At 46.0% G+C, this 19,725-nt stretch overlaps 1 protein-coding gene across 1 annotated transcript in view; it reads right to left on the reverse strand.

Annotated features, from left to right (window-relative positions):
* Nucleotides 1–1,574: 1,574 nt before the first annotated feature.
* PEX3 (peroxisomal biogenesis factor 3) overlaps nucleotides 1,575–19,725 on the reverse strand; it is a 515,228-nt gene continuing 497,077 nt past the window's right edge. The window contains exon 12 of the mRNA XM_069606799.1: nucleotides 1,575–2,475. Within this exon, the coding sequence (XP_069462900.1) occupies nucleotides 2,392–2,475 (84 nt within the window). The 3' untranslated portion in view covers nucleotides 1,575–2,391. The remainder of the gene's footprint in view (nucleotides 2,476–19,725) is intronic.

The raw sequence follows: 19,725 nt of genomic DNA on the forward strand, positions 1-19,725 counted from the left end.
CACACGCTCCATGAGACTATGACGAGGGAACCATGCACAGTAACATCTGACAACTGGCTCAATAGTTTATTTGCCTGGGTTCCTATGAGGTTGGTGAACATTTTTAAGATAACTGTCCCAATACTCGTTCTGGTACTTTTCACCTTTTGTGCATGTAAATTGTGATTCTGAATTTAGAAGGGGAAGGGGGAAATATATGATGCCCCTGAATGTTGACAGAGCTGGGAAATTGACACCCTGTGTACAACACACACAAACAGAAATGCCTGAATATGGTGCACCGGAAATGCTCACAATGCCACCCCAGGATATAGACAACTATGAGGAGAGTTTGCATAGGGTAACAAGGGAATGGACACCAAAGAAAAAGAGCAAATATCAGCAAGGCAGGAGAAGGGAGCTGGGGGGTCGGAGCGTTGGGGTAGGGGTTATGAGGCGTGGGACGAGGAGCCAATCAGCGGGGAGAGGTTTTGGTGTCCCTAGGGTGCAACATTGTACAGTGTCCTCGCTGGTGTCTGCGGGGCACACCATTGGTCCGACTAGGCGTGAATGTTTTGTCCCTTGCCATCTCAAGCCATTTTGGACACTGTAAACCAATAGCAAACAAGTGTTTTTGACTGATCAGCATAATCACGTAATAGAGAGGTGGAGTGGGAAGGTTTGTGATGTCATAAGGGGTGGTAATGAAATTGTGGCCAAAAAGGTGTATGGTCCAATTAGGTTCAATCAACATATATTTGGATATAGGGGACTGACGTAGTCCCACCAATCAGCTCCTGTGACAAGCCTTAAAAATGTTACGAAAATGTATGGTAGTTTGACAAATTATGTATCAAATATTCAGCCGCAGTGGGCAGCCTTGACAGCTCACTTCATTCAGTTCAGTTCCACAGGGCTGTGTGAACGGAGCTACCCAGCTGTTTGGGTCCAATAATAAAAAATTATTTTATTTTAGTTTATTCATTTGTATTGCGCACCAGACCCGAGGGTATGAGGGCGCATGAGCAGCAAGGTGATTCAAAGCTTGGTTCCAGGTTGCTTATACTTTACATTACATAATTACAGTGTGACAATGAAGGAACATGTGTACAGTTTGGCAGGAGATAATGCAGTAAATATATTTAAAGAATTACAAATATTTACAAATTTAGTATATAAACAAAAAAGTATCTTGTTTGTTTTCATTCTAATTTACCACTGCTCTACATCCTCCTGTCTTGTCACTATTAGGGACAATTTAACAAAAGCTAGTATGGACGAGAGAGGATGGGACATAGGTGCATCAGTTACTGTGAAGGCAAACAAATAATTGGGTCTCAATATCTTTCCAGTTAAGGATTTCTAAACCGGTTAGTGAGTGGAAGTAGTGAAAATCTATGCAACACATTTGTTCGTAGGGGCTTCAGTTATCCATAATTGCTTTGAATAGGCTTACTTCACTATGGAAGAATGGCTGGTGTTACAACTCAAGTGCCCCTTATGAATGATCAGTAACATAAAAATACGTTTCACTCTCAAAGTCCATGCCACTATCAGTATCAGTTTAATTTAAGAAAACTTATCTGGAGTACAACTGTAAATTAAAATACTTTATTGTGAGACATTCCAATGGGCTCAGAATTCCTAGTAATTAAAACATTGACAAGAACTGGTATTTACAAAGGATTATGCACAGCGAAAGTGTAATACAGTTCTATTGAGGAAGAGTGCAAACACAATGTACAATTAAATTGCTAAATTATTGGAATCATGTTTCAGAAGGTGTCCAAACTGGCTATTTAGTCAGATTTACACCAATGGTACACCTGGTGGCGAGGATCATCACCCCTTTCCTTTTGCTTTTCTGCTTACACACAAAAAAAAGTTTTAGTTGCCAACTTCTTATTGTGAAACCTTTTGTGGTATTCATGCAGCGTCTTTTAGTTTGCAAATATTGCTGGCGAGCGGACCGTATTTCAGGGAACGCTACATCCTGAACCTATTATTAATAGGACCATAAAATGTACAGTACCATTGCCCATGATCAACCTTTTGGATGCAACTAAAAGGAAGTGTGCCAGCGATATTTACCTTGGCAAATAACGTCACTCTTTAACAAAGAGAGCATTTCTAGCAAGTTTTCTTTATGAGGTATTTGAACTGGTTTGACCAAGAAGTATTCATGCTGCTGGTCTATTTTCCTCCATTCTCATTCACTGGGATTCCTCCTGAAATTCAGTTTGTTCAATCAACCAGATATTCTTTAATAAAAAGGTCCTCCATCAATTTATGTGTGACAAATATTAAGTGTAAAATTAAGTGAATTGTTTTTATTTCAGATCTTGCATTCCAGCAGTTTTGCAAGGAATGCAAATTAGCTTCCACATAGTCCTCCTCCAGACAGAACACTAATCACTTCTCCATTTGCTGAGGAGTGCTGAAAGCCTCATACACGTTAGCAGCAAAATCCTTTACTTGCTCCATCATCAGCAGGTCCTAAAGAACAAAAGCATAAAATGGGAGAATGTTTTTTTTTATCATAAACCATGTTGGATAGTTTATATGTCAGCTTATAGAACTACAACTTAATTGGAGCAACCACTGAAAAATCCGGAAGAGGTTACTTACAATCAGTAATGTTATTTCTGATGGATATGGCTTTCCTCCTTCTCTGAGAAATACCTCCAGGTGCAGACTGATCCAGGTAGCCTTTAGTGGGCTCAGCAAAGCCATAGGCATAATACATTCTGTGCCACTGGCACCTCTATGGGCCAGAAGTGAAGATATCTGCATATTTTCACGCAACACCTCAGTTATGACCTAATTTCCCAGGTTTTAGACACAAAGTAGTGGTGAAACAGTCAATGAGAATACAAGCAATCTGGTTCAAAGAAAGGCGAGAGGAGAATGCACAGTGCCCACAGCTCCTAGAGTAACTCAACCATCCTTTCTAAAATAACTCCATCAAAGCAACATTCAGAGTCCATAAAGCAACATGCAGAGTCCATAACGTCAGAGGAAAGGACTAAAAAAGCTCAAAAGGAGCAGTCATCAGAAAGTGAACAGGATAATAAAAATCCCACTAAAAACATAAAAATATGGGGCGGTTTGGAAGAAACGTACCGAACAATTTAAAACATCTTAGGAATAAGCAAACACCCTGTTAGGACAGATTTTCTTTTTGCAAATTTGCCTCCAGTTTCCTATGGAAGCTCATTCTTTTTGCTCGGTTTTTGATCCTGTTCTGACTCTGAAATGAAGTAAAGCCTTCAGCTTCACTTTCCTTCCCTTTTGCACATTTATTATAAGAAAACTGATCAGTCCTTCAGGCTAACAGTACTGGGAAACTTTGAATTCTTGCATTGTACATTGCACACAGAGCCTTGCAGTGCAATGGGGATACCCTTGCATCACTTTATCTTTTTTACACATGGGATTTTGGGTTACTTTTATATGTGCTCAAAGACAACTTGTGGCAGCAGTTACATTTGTATTGTTTTTGCATTATTTGTGGTCTGCACATTCGCATTTACTGCGCATGGCTACTAAATGTGGCTAGTGCCCTAACATTGCTGTGTCACAAGATTTGTGGTTCTTCTTAGGCATTATTGTAGTTTGGCCTTCTTCTTGCATTCTATGGTGAGGAAATTCCTTCTAAGGGCATGCATGTGCCGGGGAAACCACCTGCTTTCACAGGCTAGTAAGCTTTTGTGTGTGTGTATGTGGCCCATGAAAAGTGCTGGGGCTGTCTACTCCCAGCCCACATAACTGGTGTCAGAAAGTCCTCTACTGGGGTGGATGTGAAACCAGAAGTTGTTCCTGATTGGACAACTACTGGCTGTTTGAATGGTTCAGATCTTTAGCATTAGTGTGCTTGGACCGGCTTCCAGCTCGGATTTTGGATAAGACGAGGACTCCTGCAGCCATTCTTCAGATCTACAATAATCTACAATAATCCTTTGAAGAACAGCCCGTTGATGACCGAAGGATGCCTACTGCAATGGCCCAGCAACCTCTCCAGTGACCGCCCGATGAAGCCCTGCTCATCTGCCTGATTTCCAAAGGCCCTTGGACTAGTGGTACCAACTAGTCTCAATGCTATCTGAAGCATCCTGTCCCTCGGAGCCGTTGGAAGTGTCACTGGACTGACCAGCTACCTCACCAGAACCATCGCTGTTCTGCATTCAAGCCAACTTTGGTGGTCGACAGCTTGTGCCACAAGTCGCCTTCTTCCCGAATTCCAGCTTTCTACCTTAATGGGAACCTATCTTCCTCCATCCCATGAAGTGTCCTGATGATGTTTGCATCGTTGGAATCAGCATTTCTTTGCTGACAGGGAATACATCTTGCAGCTACACCCGACCGGAACAAACCTCAAACCTGCAACCCCTGGGCACCTCTCACTGGAACAAAAGACGGAAGACTGAGCTCCCAGCAACCTCCAGTCGACCCATCTTGATCCCTGGGAAAATCAGTATCAGGGGTAAGCATACCTGTCGTTGTCCCCCCACACGCTCCTCTGTCCTCCATAGGATAAGATTGGGAACAGATCCATTTGCTGTCCATCAGGCCAAGGGCATGTAGTCATATGACAAACTTGTTTGGTATTACATCCAGTGTTCGCTCAATTGTTCAGGCGTATTGCTTCAGCTCACCAATCCAGTCGCAACAGGAAATCCTTATGATCGACTAAGTTTATAGCATCATGGGGTAGAACCAAGGGACCGATCTGCCTGGGAGGCATTCGATTGATATTGTCGAAATGGAGGCCAATAGTCAAATGGGCGACTGGTGGCAGGGAGCGTCAAAGCGTATTTGGTTTCCCTTAGTTCACACGTACTCATGCTCTCCAGCCATCTCTCGAATGTGAGGGGGTTACTCTTAGCCCACGTTCTTGCCACTAGATATCTGGCTATCCCCGAGGCCATTCCCAACAATTTCTTTTTGGTGCGAGTTCCACCCTCAATCAAGGCCAGGAGCCAGAGTTCCGGGGAGTATTCCTGTGATGGGGTAAGCATTACTGTCATTGCCCCTGCAATGTTTTCCCAGAAAGATCTGATGCGTGGACAAACCCAGGCAACATGATAAAAATCTGCTAGCTCTGCGCTGCATCTTTTGCCGATCTGGGACCTCTCCGGGAAGAACCTACTCTGCTTGAGATGGGGGTAGTAGCCCTGGTGTAGGAATTAATAATGAACCAGTCTGTATCTACAGCTCAAAGATAACTGATGGGTTTGCATGCAAATGAGTGTCCACTGATCCTCACTCAGTGATTCACCCAGTGAGACCTCCCATGTGGTCCTATTACGATTGTCTCTTCACCCTTCTCCCACTTCTAATCAGTTTGTAATTGGTTGAGACAATTTTTCTGGTGAATAGAGACTTGATCACGTATTGTTGGGCAGGCAGAGGGACTGGGGCTTGTGGAAAGTCAGGCCATTTGGTCCTCAGTATCCCAGAGTCTATAATAGTGGAGCATAGTCACAGCATTGTGGTCACACCTGGACCGTGGCTCTTCCTGATACACAAATCGACCCTCCTGCACCAGATCTCCCAGAGTCTGCACCCCCAGTGTCTGAAAGTTTTCCCTGATCTCTTGTGTGTGAGTGAAATCCCGACTATGTTATATATCGGTAGGTCAGGGTGGTAGTGAGGAATGGAACCTAGCACTTGATTTACCTGTTCCCAGGCTTTAGATGTCACAGCTATTGGTTGTACCTCTGTTGCCCCAGATCATACCCATTATACCCATACCCATTAGACCATTAGATCATCCGGCTTAGCGATCGCTTTCGTCAACAGTGAGTGCAAGGCGTCGGGGTCTGGGTGGTTCCATCCCGCTATATATTGTACTTGCGCTGCCATATAGTACAAGTGTATATCATTATATTCCAAGCCACCATGTTTGTAAGGACCTGCAAGTGTATCATACGCTATCCTGGGCTGTCTGCCTGTTCACGCGAGTCGTACCATTAGTTTCCCAATGCAGGACCAGTAGTGGGCGGGGGGCCAAATTGGGACGTTATTAAAGATATATAGCAATTGTGGTAGTATAACCATCTTAGCCAGGGCTAACCGGGCGACTTGTGAAATAAGGAGCAGTATCCAGGATTCTACCTTCTGTTCCAAGTCCACCAACATTTTAAAGTAGTTATCCTTATATAGATCGTCCACCTTTGTAGAGACCTTAATGCCTAGGTAGCGTATCCCTTGGGGGCACCAGCGGAACTCATCTCCCACGTCTGTTTGCTGCACTGTGAGGGTTTGGGGGAGAACCTCCGATTTGGTCGAGTTAATTCTGAGTCCGGGTAGTTATCCGAATCTGACCACTTCCTGAGTTTTGGGAGTTAGGTTCTGTCTGGGGTGTTTAACATAGAGAAGGATATCATCTTCCTAGAGTGATATGGTGGTGAGCTGTGTGTGTATCCGAATTCCCTGGTGTCTGTGCAGCTCCCGAATATGGCACGCTAAGGGTTCCAGTGCGAGGGCAAATAGGATCGGGGAGAAGGGGCAGCCTTGGCGGGTGCCACACATGGGGTAGACGAATTCAGAGATTATGCCGTTAATGTTTATTGCAGCTCTGGGAGCCGTGTACAATAATCTGACCCAGCGGACATATGTCCGGCCGAACCAAGATCGCCGGAGCACCTCGAAGAGGAAAGGCCACTCGGAGTAGAAGGCCTTCTCGGCATCGAGGGCCGTGATCGCCATCGGCATCTCCCGAGTCACATTGTGCATTATGGTAAATAGGCATCTCAGGTTATTCTGGGTCGGTCAGGTATGAATCCGGTGTTGGTCCGGGGGTAACAAAACACTAACATTTAAAAGTAATAGGCTGTACAAAATGACACTCTTAGTATATAATGGAAACATTCACTAGGACTACTCTTGCTGCTCTAAAAGTAGACAACCTAAACAGTTGTTTTCAGAAAGGGTTGCGCACCCCTCCAGCGTAAAAGCTGATCTGATACATAGATTAATGGTCTACCAAGAATCTAGAACTATTCCTTTGCCTATGGCTAGTGATGCAGTCGATGCTGGTACAGGGCCTAGCAGAGCAATAGTCTTGTAGTAACTGCTACCATTGAGAACGCAGAGGAGGAAAAAGAGGGCTTCTGAAACCTCCATCACTACCTGAAGCTTTGTTTAAATTTAAGAAAGAAAAATGTAGGCTTAGAGAAAAAGAACTTTGAAGTTGGATAGGATTGAAAAGAAGAACATCATTCCAGCTAGAGTTGGCAAGACTACAAGGGTCTTAAAACTCCTTAAACGGGGCTGGAAGTGGCCCTGGGTCCTCCTCTTATCCAAGATTTCCTAAGGATCTGTTAAGTATGCATGATGAAAAAATGGCATCATAGATTGGGTAACAGCTTTTGAGTATGCCTGTGAGGAAGTAGGAGAGTCTGATAAGATGACATGGTTGCTCAGCAGACTTCCTCACACAGGCTGCAGTGCCATTAGTAGTCAAAGGATGACGGAAATTACTGAAAAATTGAAACCGGCTCTGCTCTTGAAGTTTTGGAAAACTCCTCCTCAATACCTGCTCTCAGCTGCTCGACGATGCCGGCCACAACTCTTGGCCACTGCGCAGGTAAGCGCCTTCCACTTTACAGCCAATACCCAACGGGTCACAGCAGTCTATCCTGTATCCCCCCACCTCTCACCCCGTTACCACCTACTACTAAGGTAATACCCTTGCTATCCATGAGGGAGGCTTGCATCCGCAATGCACCCGCACTGCCACGCGCCCCTCATCTGGAGCCCACCTCCCCCACCACAACGCTCACCTTAAAAGCAGGATCACCATTCCTACTTACAGAGCGGTTCACGGCCCAACCTCCAATTCACGCCCGACTGTAATCAGGTACGAGCCCAGCTCCTGCTCTCATCTCCAATCGAGAATGAAGTACCGCTGCGCTCCACACAGTAGCCCTTCTGCTCCACGCCTGGAAACTGATCATCCATATGATAACTACACTGCTGCTCAGAATCTTCTACTACTAGACCGGCTCTCTACTACACTTCTTAAGAATCACTCAAGAGACCCGCTGCTCACAGCACTGCCTAACATTGAGCATGTTGATGCTCCCCCCTATACCCGGGCCAAGGAGGCCCCGCCCCACACTGCTACCGTCGACAAAAGCACAAATGACTAACTGCCGCACAGTGAAGACACACCATCACGTGGCTGTTATAACCCCGCAAATTACCAAAATGAGTGAGACTCCAGTTTCACACGAGTCTATTGTCAACTATTTACCACACTTTACCAACACTAGCCAATCCTACTCCACTGGTATTTATTATGCCACTGATATTAACATGCCTATTGCCATAACATGCAAAACCATTACCACTATAGGCTATGATGATTCAGATGTATATGCTGACGCTATGGATGCTACCCCGCCAAATGCCACTGTATGCAATGCTGCTATTAATGTTACCCGGCCAAATGTCAATGTATGCTATGCTGCCACTGATGCTACCCCACCAAATGCCACTGTATGCAATGCTGCCACTGATGCTACCCCACCAAATGCCACTGTATGCAATGCTGCCACTGATGCTACCCCGCCAAATGCCACTGTATGCAATGCTGCTATTAATATTAACTGTCTAAATGCCACTGTATGCAATGCCGCCATTGATGCTACCCCACCAAATGCCACTGTATGCAATACCGCCATTGATGCTACCCTGCGAAATGCCACTATGCAATACTGCCATTTAGTTACCCGGCTAAATGCCCCTGTATGCAATACTGCTAAGGATGCTACCTCGCTAAAAAAGTCAAACCCAGTAAGGCCCACACCATCTTAAGTAAGGCTCCTCCCCAGCCCACCACCCTACCTACCACCCAACCTCCGATTAACATCCAGCTTGCCAAACTTCCACCTACAGCAGGCAGAACTAGCCCCACCAACCAAGCACACAATGCACCCTTGAGCTGCGCCCTCATCAATGCCCGCTCCATCAACGCTCACGCTTTGGACACGGACAACCTCATCACCTCTCACAATCTTGACCACCTCATGATAACAGAAACCTGGCTCCACAAACCCTCAGGCCCATCCCTATCCCTTGCTCTGCCAGCAGGATACACCATGATCAGACAGGACTGACCCACCAAAGGAGAGGGAGTCGCCTTCATAGCCTGAGACACCTTAAACAACAGGAAATCCGATAAAACCATGGATAACACCACCGATTACATCCTTACCAAACTCAACCCCTATCATAATTGCACTATTTCCATCTACCATGTCTACCGCCCACCAGGCCCCGCTAAGTGATTTCCAACTTTCACTTTCCTCCTCTCAGACAACCTTAAAAAATCCACCAAAGCCATCCCACTAGGAGATCTAAACCTTGGCTTCAAAGATCCCGCAGCCAAATCCCTCAGCACTGCCCTTGAGACACTAGGGTTCTCCAACTCCATCTATGACCACACTCACACCCAAGGTCGCACATTAGACTGGATAGCCCAACATAACTGCCCCATTTCTATTACTGGTAACACACAAGCCCCCTGGTCTGACAACCACCTCATTCAGTTTGAAATTGCTACATTAAAGAAAACACACCACCCCACCCCAGTTCTCCCACCGGCTGTGTCCAGAAGCTCTCGCCAGCTCACTGCGGAAAGACTACTACCCCACTTACAAGTCCCTGTTTTCAGACCTCCCTTCTCCAACGATCCTGATAATCTAGCAGCCTCCTACAACACTGCCATCAAACTAGCAGTGGATGCCATTACATCCCTCAAAGCTTGTAAAGCCAAACCCACCACGCACGCCAATGCCTGGTACATTGATGACCTCCTACAACTCTGCTCAAAGAAACGCGCAGCCATATCCCTTTGGCAAACTAACCACTCTGACTCTGCCAAAATCGAGTTCCAAACTTGCTCCAAAGAATACAAAAAAAGCCATAATTCAAGCTAATGCCAATTCCTTCAAAGCTAGGATTTTGGCTGCAACATCTGACACTAAAGAAATCTTCTCTATTTTTAGAGACCATGAGACCCCCAGCGCCCCCCTCAGACTATCACTAAAGACGAGACCCGTTGTGATGAAATCCAAGCAGCCATGCTCAGAAAAATCGACACCCTACAAACCAAAATCAAAACTACCCAACAATCCTTGTCTAGCTCTCCTCTGCCTAAACCAACGCAAACTAAGGAGCCTAGCCCCACCTTCTCCAACAAAATTCACGAGCAAGATATCAATATCTTACAATCCATTAAACCCTCTAATTGCAAAGGAGATATTTGCCCCGGTGCCGTCCTTAAGACTGTGCCAGCACCCTCGCCCCTTCCTGACAGAACTTTGCGAACGCCTCTTCCTCTACCGGGAAAAAAGTACCCTCCTGCCTCAAAGACGTGTGAGTCTTCTAAAAAAGAAAAACCACCCCGGACCCCCTCTCACCTAACAACTATAGGCCCATAACCATGGTCCCGTTTCTGCTTAAAATATCAGACAAGGCTGCCTATTTACAAGTTCAACAAATCATAGAGGACAACAAAATCCTAGGACTGCGGCAATCTGGGTTTCGCCCCGGTGACAGCACTGAGACAGCCCTACTTGATCTTAAAAATCAAATGGACGAGGTTAGAGCTTCTCCTACTCTTGGACCTCTCTGCAGCATGCAAACTCGTTCATCACAGTGTCTTATGCCATCACCTTACCTCAACAGCTAACTTGTCACCTATGGCCACTGCCTGGATCACATCCTTCTTACAAGGCAGATCCATACAAGTTTTCTCAGACCTAGCCTCCGCCTGTCCTACCATCATATTGTGTGGTGTCCCTCAAGGGTCCAGCATCTCTCCCACTCTCTACAACATTTTTCTAAGGCCCCTTTTCTACATCCTGGACTCACTAGATATTTCCTACACAAACTATGCGGACAATACGCAGGTCCTCCTCCCACTGACAGGTGACTATGAAACTGACACAAAAGCCCTCAATTCCATATACACGCCTATCCAGGCCTGGATGGCCCTTAATGGTCTTTGTCTTGACAGTGAGAAAACTGAGCTTCTCATAATTGGGACCACCGAAATCATTAAGAACCTCAACTCCCTATTTAGGCAGTTCACTATTGATAACATCCCAATCCCAGTCTCTGAATCAGTGAAAACACTTGGAGTATACCTGGACTCAAACCTATCCATGACCAGGCAAACCAGTGCCATCGCCTCTGCCACTGCCTACCACGCTAAACGTCTTACCGCAGCTAGACCTTTTTTATCCAAAGACAATGGCCTGACCATTGCCAGAGCCATAACAGGGTCAAGACTGGACTATTGCAACTCCTTGTTTCTGGGCACATCAACTAAAAACATGGATAAGCTTCAGGTCATCCAAAACAGCGCCCTCCGTGCAGCATTAGGCATCCCCAAAAGGAAACACATCACTGAGGCCAGGAAACAGGTACATTGGCTACCCATCAAGGAGCGCGTCCTATACAAGACCCTCGCTCTAACACACAAATGTTTACACCAAACTGCCCCCTCCAATCTGCACCTAAGAATGCACCTATCCTCCTCCACCAGACCAATCAGAACTCCCTACTCCACATGCTAACAGTTCCCAAGATCAAGAGAGTCAGAGCGGGTGGAGCCAACGTCCCCTACCTTGCTGCCCAGCATTGGAATGCCCTTCCCTTAGAGCCGAAAAGTCACACCTCGCCTTCCCCAAAACAGTCAAGACTTTACTCTTTGTCTGAATCCCCAAAACATGCTATCACCTGTTTCATACGCTACTAAATGTCTAAACATGCAAAATTGTCTAATGTATGTAACTAAATGAAAGCATGTAACTAAATGTCTCTAACCCAAAGGTGTCCATGAAACCCCTGTAGCTAAGCTCCTTACACTTAACAGCGCCTCGATGCCCCTGGGCTGTTTGCACGCTATACTAATTTAAATAAATAAAATAAATACCTTCAGAGATTTAGAGACCACAAAAATAAAGAAGGTAATACTCGAGTTAAGTGTGTGAATGGATCTTTGATAAACATGTGTGGTTGGGCTGAAAATGTGTTTTCGTCTTGTTCTCCTGAGCTGAAGCAGCACTTGGTAAATTCAAAGGAGTTAAGATCCTAAGAAGCTGGCCATTGCTGCTGACCTTTGGATTTACCATAGAGTGTCCCAAAAGGGCAAACATTCTTCCATGAGGAGGGGAAAAAGCAAAAAGAGAAAGAGGGTAGGCATTTAGAAAAAAATGTCTCATAAGGCTCACAAAATGTTTAAGAAGGGAGCGGGTAGGTTAACCACATGATCATGAAAAGGGTAGTGTGACTCACCATCTCAAGCAAGAAGGTGGACACTATAAGCCTCCTTACAGACATAGGTACAGTGGAGCTTGTGTAACCTGAGGAGCAAGTGGCTATGTGAAGGGGTCCCCCAGATGGAAGGGTGAGAACTTGGGGGTCCATTCGGTGAATCTGGCACTTCCTCATGAAGAGGAAGTGATTCTCACAGGAGCATCCTTCTCTTCAGACTAATTGCCCAGTGGCATTGGATTTGAAGTAGTTTGCTTTCCCTGGGATCCTGGGAAGCTAGAGTTGCTGAAGTGTAGGCGTCCATCCCTGATAACACCAAACATTACTTTAAGGATAGTGTACTAGTAGATGGTGTAGATACCTCTGCCATTAGAGACACTGGGGACAGTCGGACTGTAGTGGATTCCACATTGGTAAACTCTGAGGCTCATGCCAGAGCTCCTCTTATGCCCACCAGGTTGGCTGATGGTCCCCCTCTCAACTTCCCAGTTATGATGGTCCCTTTAGCTGTCAATGGAGGAGAGGTCAGGATACCTGTCAGTGTGCATAGGCAAGTCCCAAGGAATGTTTTGTCAGAAAATGACCTCAGAGACTTGGGTCTTGTGGGGGGACACTGCAGAACATCCACGCATTAATCTCAAACAAAGGCTGCCTTAGCCAAGCCTGAGAGTCAGCCTAAGCCAAAAATGAAAGTGAAGGCTAAAGGAGTGAAACATCCAAGAAGAGGGAAGGAAAATATTCCCCCTGCCATACTTAAAACTAAAGTTGAGGTAGTTAACCAAACCCTTGTACCCGATGAGGAAGAATGGTTGGCAGAAGTTCTCAATCCCCATGAGCACCCTCATATGCAGAGTTTACGTGCAGAAAGGGGCGAGTTCACTAAGGGTAAACGTGAGTTGAAGGCTTAAGGAGTCAAGCTTGCTCCGAGTTGGAGGGTGAATCCCCTGGAAAGCATAGGATCTATCGGGAAATGGGTTACTCTATAGTGAACCTACAAGTCCACTGAAGGAGACCATAGGCAGTTGGTTGCCCCGCTTTATGTGTGGCCCTTCCACCTGCAATGTGCTCATGATGTCCCTGCTTCAGGTCATCATGGCATCAAGAACACTAAAAGAGGTTAAACATGCACTTCTACAGGCCTAAGAGCAGGCCACAAGTAGAAAGTCATTGCAGGGGTTGCACTACTTGGCAGGTATCTGGCAAGAGTGGTACAGAGATCCAGGTGCCTTGGTACCACAACCAGTAGTGAGTATACCATTTGACAGGGGTGGGATTTATGTTGTTGGTCCACGTGAATCTCCAAAAACCTCATGCAACAGTTTATCATTATGGTAGTTCATCATGACACAAGATATCCTGAAGCCATCCCACTGAAGACTGTAACTACCAAAAGTCAGTTGCAGGAGCATTACTAGGCTTGGCTTCCCCAAAGAGGTTGCGTCTGACAGAGGCAACAATTTCATGTCTAAGTACATGCATGCCATGTGAAAGGAATGTGGGGTCATACACATTTCCCTCCACATATCACCCACAAACCAATGGCCTCGTTGAGAGATTCAACAGAACTCTCAAAAGCATGATTGGAGCTCTTGGGGTGTGTGAGAAACCTGAGGCTATTCTCCCTAGTAGGACCCCGGGAATCCTTTATTTAGGTGGCATGGGGAGGGATGGCGCTCTCAGATTCCAACCCTGCGGGTAGATGAGCGAGGATCATCTGGGTAGAGGAGCCCGAGGTCGTGCTTGGAGGAATATCCCAGGAGAGATGCAGTATTCTACAAGGGACAAAGTCCCTGAAGCTTTTTATGGTTATTCTACATCCACCTCCCTTCCAATTAAAGAAGCTCCCTTAATAAAATCCAACCAACCTGTTGCACTCAAGAACCACAACTCCCAGAATCCTTATTTTTCTGTTACCTCCCAGAACTCTGTCGGTCATTCTTTTTCACGTCCCTCTGATTGTCCTCTCCCGAAACCCCAGTATACTGCATTAACAAAACACTACCATTCCCACAAACCCCCCTGTTCAGGTCAAAATGGAAATTCTGATTATCTTTGTTCATTTTACAACCCCTACCAATCGTACCCTTCCAAGCGTACCCAAACCCCAAGCATGAGGACTATAATCCTGTACACCACTTTTTCACCATCCTTCTCTGTGGGATACTCAAAAATCCTACAACACTCTTTATCCAACACGAACACTTGCTTTCACAGTGATAGACAATGGGCAAATGATAAAGCTGTTTACCTGACATGAACCGACACAAGGGTCAGGAAATGTCAGGCAATTAACCAGAATCATACACACCTGACAGCCTTTTCCTTTCCTCACAGGGATAAAAGGTGGAGAACAAGAGCACACTATGAGCAAAGCAGACCGCAAGACGTGAGAGCTAACTCAGCACGGTAGTTCAAGAGTTAGGCGAAAGAAGGCAAATACCGAGGGGGTGACAAGAGAGAAGTGACCTTGCCCTTTCCGATCAAGACCAGTGAAACCTCTGCAAACGGAAACATGAGACCGCGAACAAAGAGCAGAGTGTGCTGCAACAGATGTGAATGGTACACAAGACCCTCCTACGCTGATAACCAAGCCAATAAGACACGCTGGTTTCTGTGGTACAAACCTTGACTTGAAGAAGAAGAAAGCCAAGCGGTTCATCACAGCCAGTGAGTCAAGGGGAGAGTCGATAAGAAACGGGGCTGTGTTGAACAAAAAATAGCAAGCAGCTAATTTGAACTTTTCAAGGCTTAAAGCAACTATTGAAAAAATGGGGGAAAGCCTGCAACAGAGTCATCTGGCACCACGTGGGTGCTCATGCAGGAAACTCTGGGCGATTACCCGAAGGTAGAGACTACCGTAACCAGAAGGCCTTGGGAAGAGAGGTCAAAGTGGTCATACAAGGGTCTTGTAAAATCCTCTGTTCCATCAAAAGTCTTTGACTGACAGAATATTGTGAAGAAGGAAAATGAATCCCGCATGGTGAAATCACTATAGGAACGGTGTTTCGTAAAGTTGGCAAGAGTGAACCTGGCTGAGGGAAGCCGACAACCAGAATAGTGTGTTTAGCGGAGTGAAGCCGACCAAGGGGTGTGCACTGTGAACAGCTTGTAAAAGCTGGCGAGAGTGAACCCGGCAGAGGGAAGCTGACAACCCAGGGGCAAAGCCTGAGGAACTGTGTCAATAGACATTGAGATTCTTAAAAGCAAGAAGTATTGGAAGACCAGGGGAAGGTAATTGCCCCCCTTGTTAGTTGGGTCTGAGCCTGGCCGAGGGAGATCCAGGTGAAAAGTCATCACCCACAGTTCATTGAGAAAAGTAAGTGTTTAGTAGTTTGGTTGAATACGACTGGTGAGGGATCTGCGCCCGGAAGAGAGGGACCCAGGGGTGAAGCTGTCACCCTAAGTATATTTGGAACCAAACTTTGTGTTTGTTTGTTGAAAGCATCAGGACCTTGAAGGCAAGAGACTTTTATTGAAAATAGACTTAAACATCGAAGCACCTTGTAGCTAGTACGGAACTGTCGACTCGTGCTGGGAAAGCTTCAGTGTGTGCTGTGCTCGGGAGATCCACCTTACCCTGTGCTCAAAACGTGGGCAAGGGAGACCACAGGCAATCACATCCTGACTTATTATTTGTGAACACCTCTTTCTTTATTGAAAACCCTATCCCACACTCGTTTGGTAATTAGTTGTAAGGTATTGTCAACAGTTTATTTTTTTTAGTATAGGCACTTTTATTTTGACACAGCGCCACAAGGACTGCCTTATTTTCATTTGATGGTCGTTGCTTGCTCCCATCTTAGATTTATGTTAGGCGTTTTTCCACCCTGCATTTACAGTTTAATAAACACCCTTGAATTGTGATCACTTGTGTCTGTCTTTACTGTTGCCACCATGAGTTCCTTACAGGTGCCCCAGAGAAGGGAGTTGAATGCCATGCTTACTTTTTGACTACAAAAAGGTACCTCAGGAAGGGATTGGCTTTAGCCCATTTTAACTTATTTGGCCGCCCTATAAGGGGACCCCTTGCCAGGGAGTAGTTACCCACTCCACCAATGTAGTGGATGTGACAGGATTGAAGGATAGGGTGGTCCTTCTGATGGCTCAGGCCAATGACATGTTTAAGGCTGAACAGGCACTGGTGAAACATTGGTTTGACCAGAAAGCTTCACTTGTTCCTTTTACCCAGGCCAGAAAATCCTGATCATGAATCCTATAAGGCATAGAGCTTTGCAGGACAAATGATCTGAGGAACTATTTATCACACCTTTGAAAATCTGGTCAGGCTCCCAAAGTGTTCCATGTCAATGGATTGAAGGCTTTAATCCATATGGTTGAAATGGGAGCCCTGTTTCTGGCTGCAAAAAGGGAGGAAGAGAGATCTGAACCCCTCCCTGACCTGTTCCAGGGAACCCTTCAGAGACATCTGAACCCCTCCCTGACCTGTTCCAGGGAAGCCCTTCAGATGGCTCCATTCAGGGTGCCAAATTGTCCCCATAATGGCGCATTAGGGTTTTCTTGAAAATGCAAAGAGGGCACGGGTGCTCTTTATAGTACTAATGCTCATTCATGACCTAGCTGAAATTAACAAAATTTTAAACAGAGAGGGAATGCCAACATGTACAATTACTTGTCACAGCACCACAACTTGATTCATCTGCACAGTACATTGTGCCAAGTTTGATCAAAGTCCATTTGTCTAATGCAGAGGCAGCATAACTCGACCAACTGCACAAGAGTCTTGGGGGACGCAATAGAATCAGCATGAACTGCAGTGACTTGCATGGGGAAGGGGAGCTAGGGAGACCATGCTTACGTAGGAAAAGGTGAAGTTGGGAAGACTGGATAGAGGCTTAGGAATTATTAGTGTGCAGCAAGGGGAATTGTGTGAAAAAGGGGACCCCTCTCCTCATGTTCGTTAATACAGTAGTTAGTGTTGTTTCCCAATCATACTCTGAGGCAGTCTCAGTTACACATAATGTTAAGAGCCACATTATTAGCAACACTTTAGTACATATTTGCTCTACATTAGTATGATGGAAAAATAGGCAGCTTTGTCACTCAAACATAGCATAAGAACCAATTTGTAACATCAGTTTATGGCCACAGTCCTGCCGATGTATTCTTCACTTCAGTCTTTCATCGCAACAAAGTGGTGGTGTTGTGGTAATGCCAACATATTCCTTATACCTTTTAGGTAAGAAGATTAGTTCTTAGACCAGAACACTACAGTTATGCATTGTATCTTATTGCCTCCACGACCATCAATCTGGATTCCGAGCATCCGTAGGCACGGAAACTGCTCTTCTGGACACCTGTGAGGAACTACTCGCATCACTTGATTCGAACTCTCCAGCTGTTCTCATTCTACTTGATCTTTCCTCTGCATTTGATAAGGTCAACCACTCCATCATAAAACGGCTCCACGATACCCTAGGTATATCGGGGCGGGCACTGGACTGACTGGCCTCCTTCATCAATGACCGTCTATCCCAGGTTATTCTGGGCTCTTTTCTCCTCCACAACTCTATCTCCATCTGTGGTGTCCCCCAGGGCTCCAACCTTTCTCCCTGGCTCCTGCACCGCTTCTACACCTAATTTCCACCTTCTCTCCCACCTTCCAGTGTTAAGCAGATGACAACTCTTATTCAAACTTCCATCTGACCCTCTCCTTACCTCTGCCATCATTTCTGACTGCCTATCTGCCATCCAGTCCTGGTGTACTTCCAATGATCTTTGCATCAATGCCAGCAAGACTGAGAACCTTCCTATTGGGACTCCTGCTCCCTCTTTCTTCCCCTCAATCCGGCCAGCGTGTATGGGCTCTCCCCCTGCTCATTCTGCTCAAGCCAGAAACCTTGGAGTAATCTTCGACTCCTCTCTTTCCTTCCTCCATCATATTCAGGACCTTGCCAAGAAGTCCCACTTTCAACTCCACCTCCTCAAAGAAATTCTTCCTTTCATCACTTTCCCCCAGAAGCTCAATGTCTCTAGAACTCTGGTTCTCTCTAGGCTAGACTACTGCAATAGCCTTTTCCTTAATCTACCTTCTTTGACCCCTCCAGCTAATTCATAAAAGGGCTGCAAGACTTAACCTTGGCCTCAAGTCCAAGGACCGCACCTCTCCAGCCCTAAAAACTCCACTGGCTCCCGGGTTGCTGCAAGGATCAAATTCAAATCTCTCTGCATCATCCATAAGGCCGTCTGGGGCCGGGGACCACGCTATCTACAACTTGCTCTCACTAAATACTCTCCCTCCAGATCTTTACGTTCCTACGGCACCAACTCTATGTGTGTTAAGCGCTTCACTAAACAGCTAGCTGGTGGCCGTTCTCTTTTCTAAGCTGGCTCCCTCCTATGGAAAAGCCTCTCCCTTCCTCTTCGTCTTGAGCCGGATCTCCTCAAATTCTGGCAGCTCTTCAAGACTTTCCTTTTCACCTCATCCGTCCCTTCTTCCCTCCTCTGCTAAACCCCACAGTTGCCGAGATTGGAGACCAGGGCACTTATGTGTCCTCCTGGGTCCTGGCCTCCCACACCCAATCACTTACAGCCTCCACCTGCTCCCAGCACTTGCCTAGGCACCCACTGGCCTATGCCACCATAGGCCTGCACTATTTACTGGCACAGACCACTCCACCTAGGCACTTAAAGCTTCTCACTCCCTAGCACTTCCCTCTTGATACACCTAGAGCACTTACCCCACCACACCCTCATCCCTTCTCTCTGTCTGCGCGTGCTCATTCTGAATGTTCACAAGTCCTAGTATGGCTGCTCTATCTTTCATTGTTATATATGATTTACATTCTCATGTTCCCTCCTTGCTGCCCTGTGGGCGCTTTGAAACAATTTACTTGATGTATACGTGCCTTACAAATGCAAAATAAATAAAACAAATAAAACAACAAGTATGATTTTTTTCTGATTTGTCCCATGCCACTCGAAGCCATCAGATTCAAAAGTAGCATACTAGTTATTTGAAAATGCCCAGTCGTACCCCGGCAAGAATGTTATGACAGTTGGCACTTAGCTTTGCAGCAGTGGGGCTGGATTGGAGCTTACCCCACGGGGAAAATCCTATCTGCAGCCAGCTGCTAAGGTCTGGTGTGCTGCTGTTCCTCCTCTATACACACCAGCAATGCTTCTGTTATTGCTGGAATTACTTTAGTGTGATTACTCGTTCTGGGTGGGGCTCGAGGTTAAACAAAGCCGCTGGCAGCTGGACTGCAATTCTAGCACTGGGCATGCTGTGGACTGTATTTAGTTGCTGCTTTCCTGGTGCTCTTTTCTTTCCACGACACCCATTTGCCTTTCGCTCGGAGCCACTTTTCCCTAAATGTGGGGCGTGGGACTCTCCTGGCCATCGAATGTTTAAAGGTGTTGGCCTGTCCCTCTGCTGGTGAGGGTTTCTTGGATGCTTGGCGTTCTAGTACCAAGGATGACCAAGGCTGACCCAAC

This window comes from Ambystoma mexicanum, chromosome 4p, assembly GCF_040938575.1.
Source record: "Ambystoma mexicanum isolate Mex_15411 chromosome 4p, UKY_AmexF1_1, whole genome shotgun sequence".
NCBI classification, from domain to species: domain Eukaryota; kingdom Metazoa; phylum Chordata; class Amphibia; order Caudata; family Ambystomatidae; genus Ambystoma; species Ambystoma mexicanum.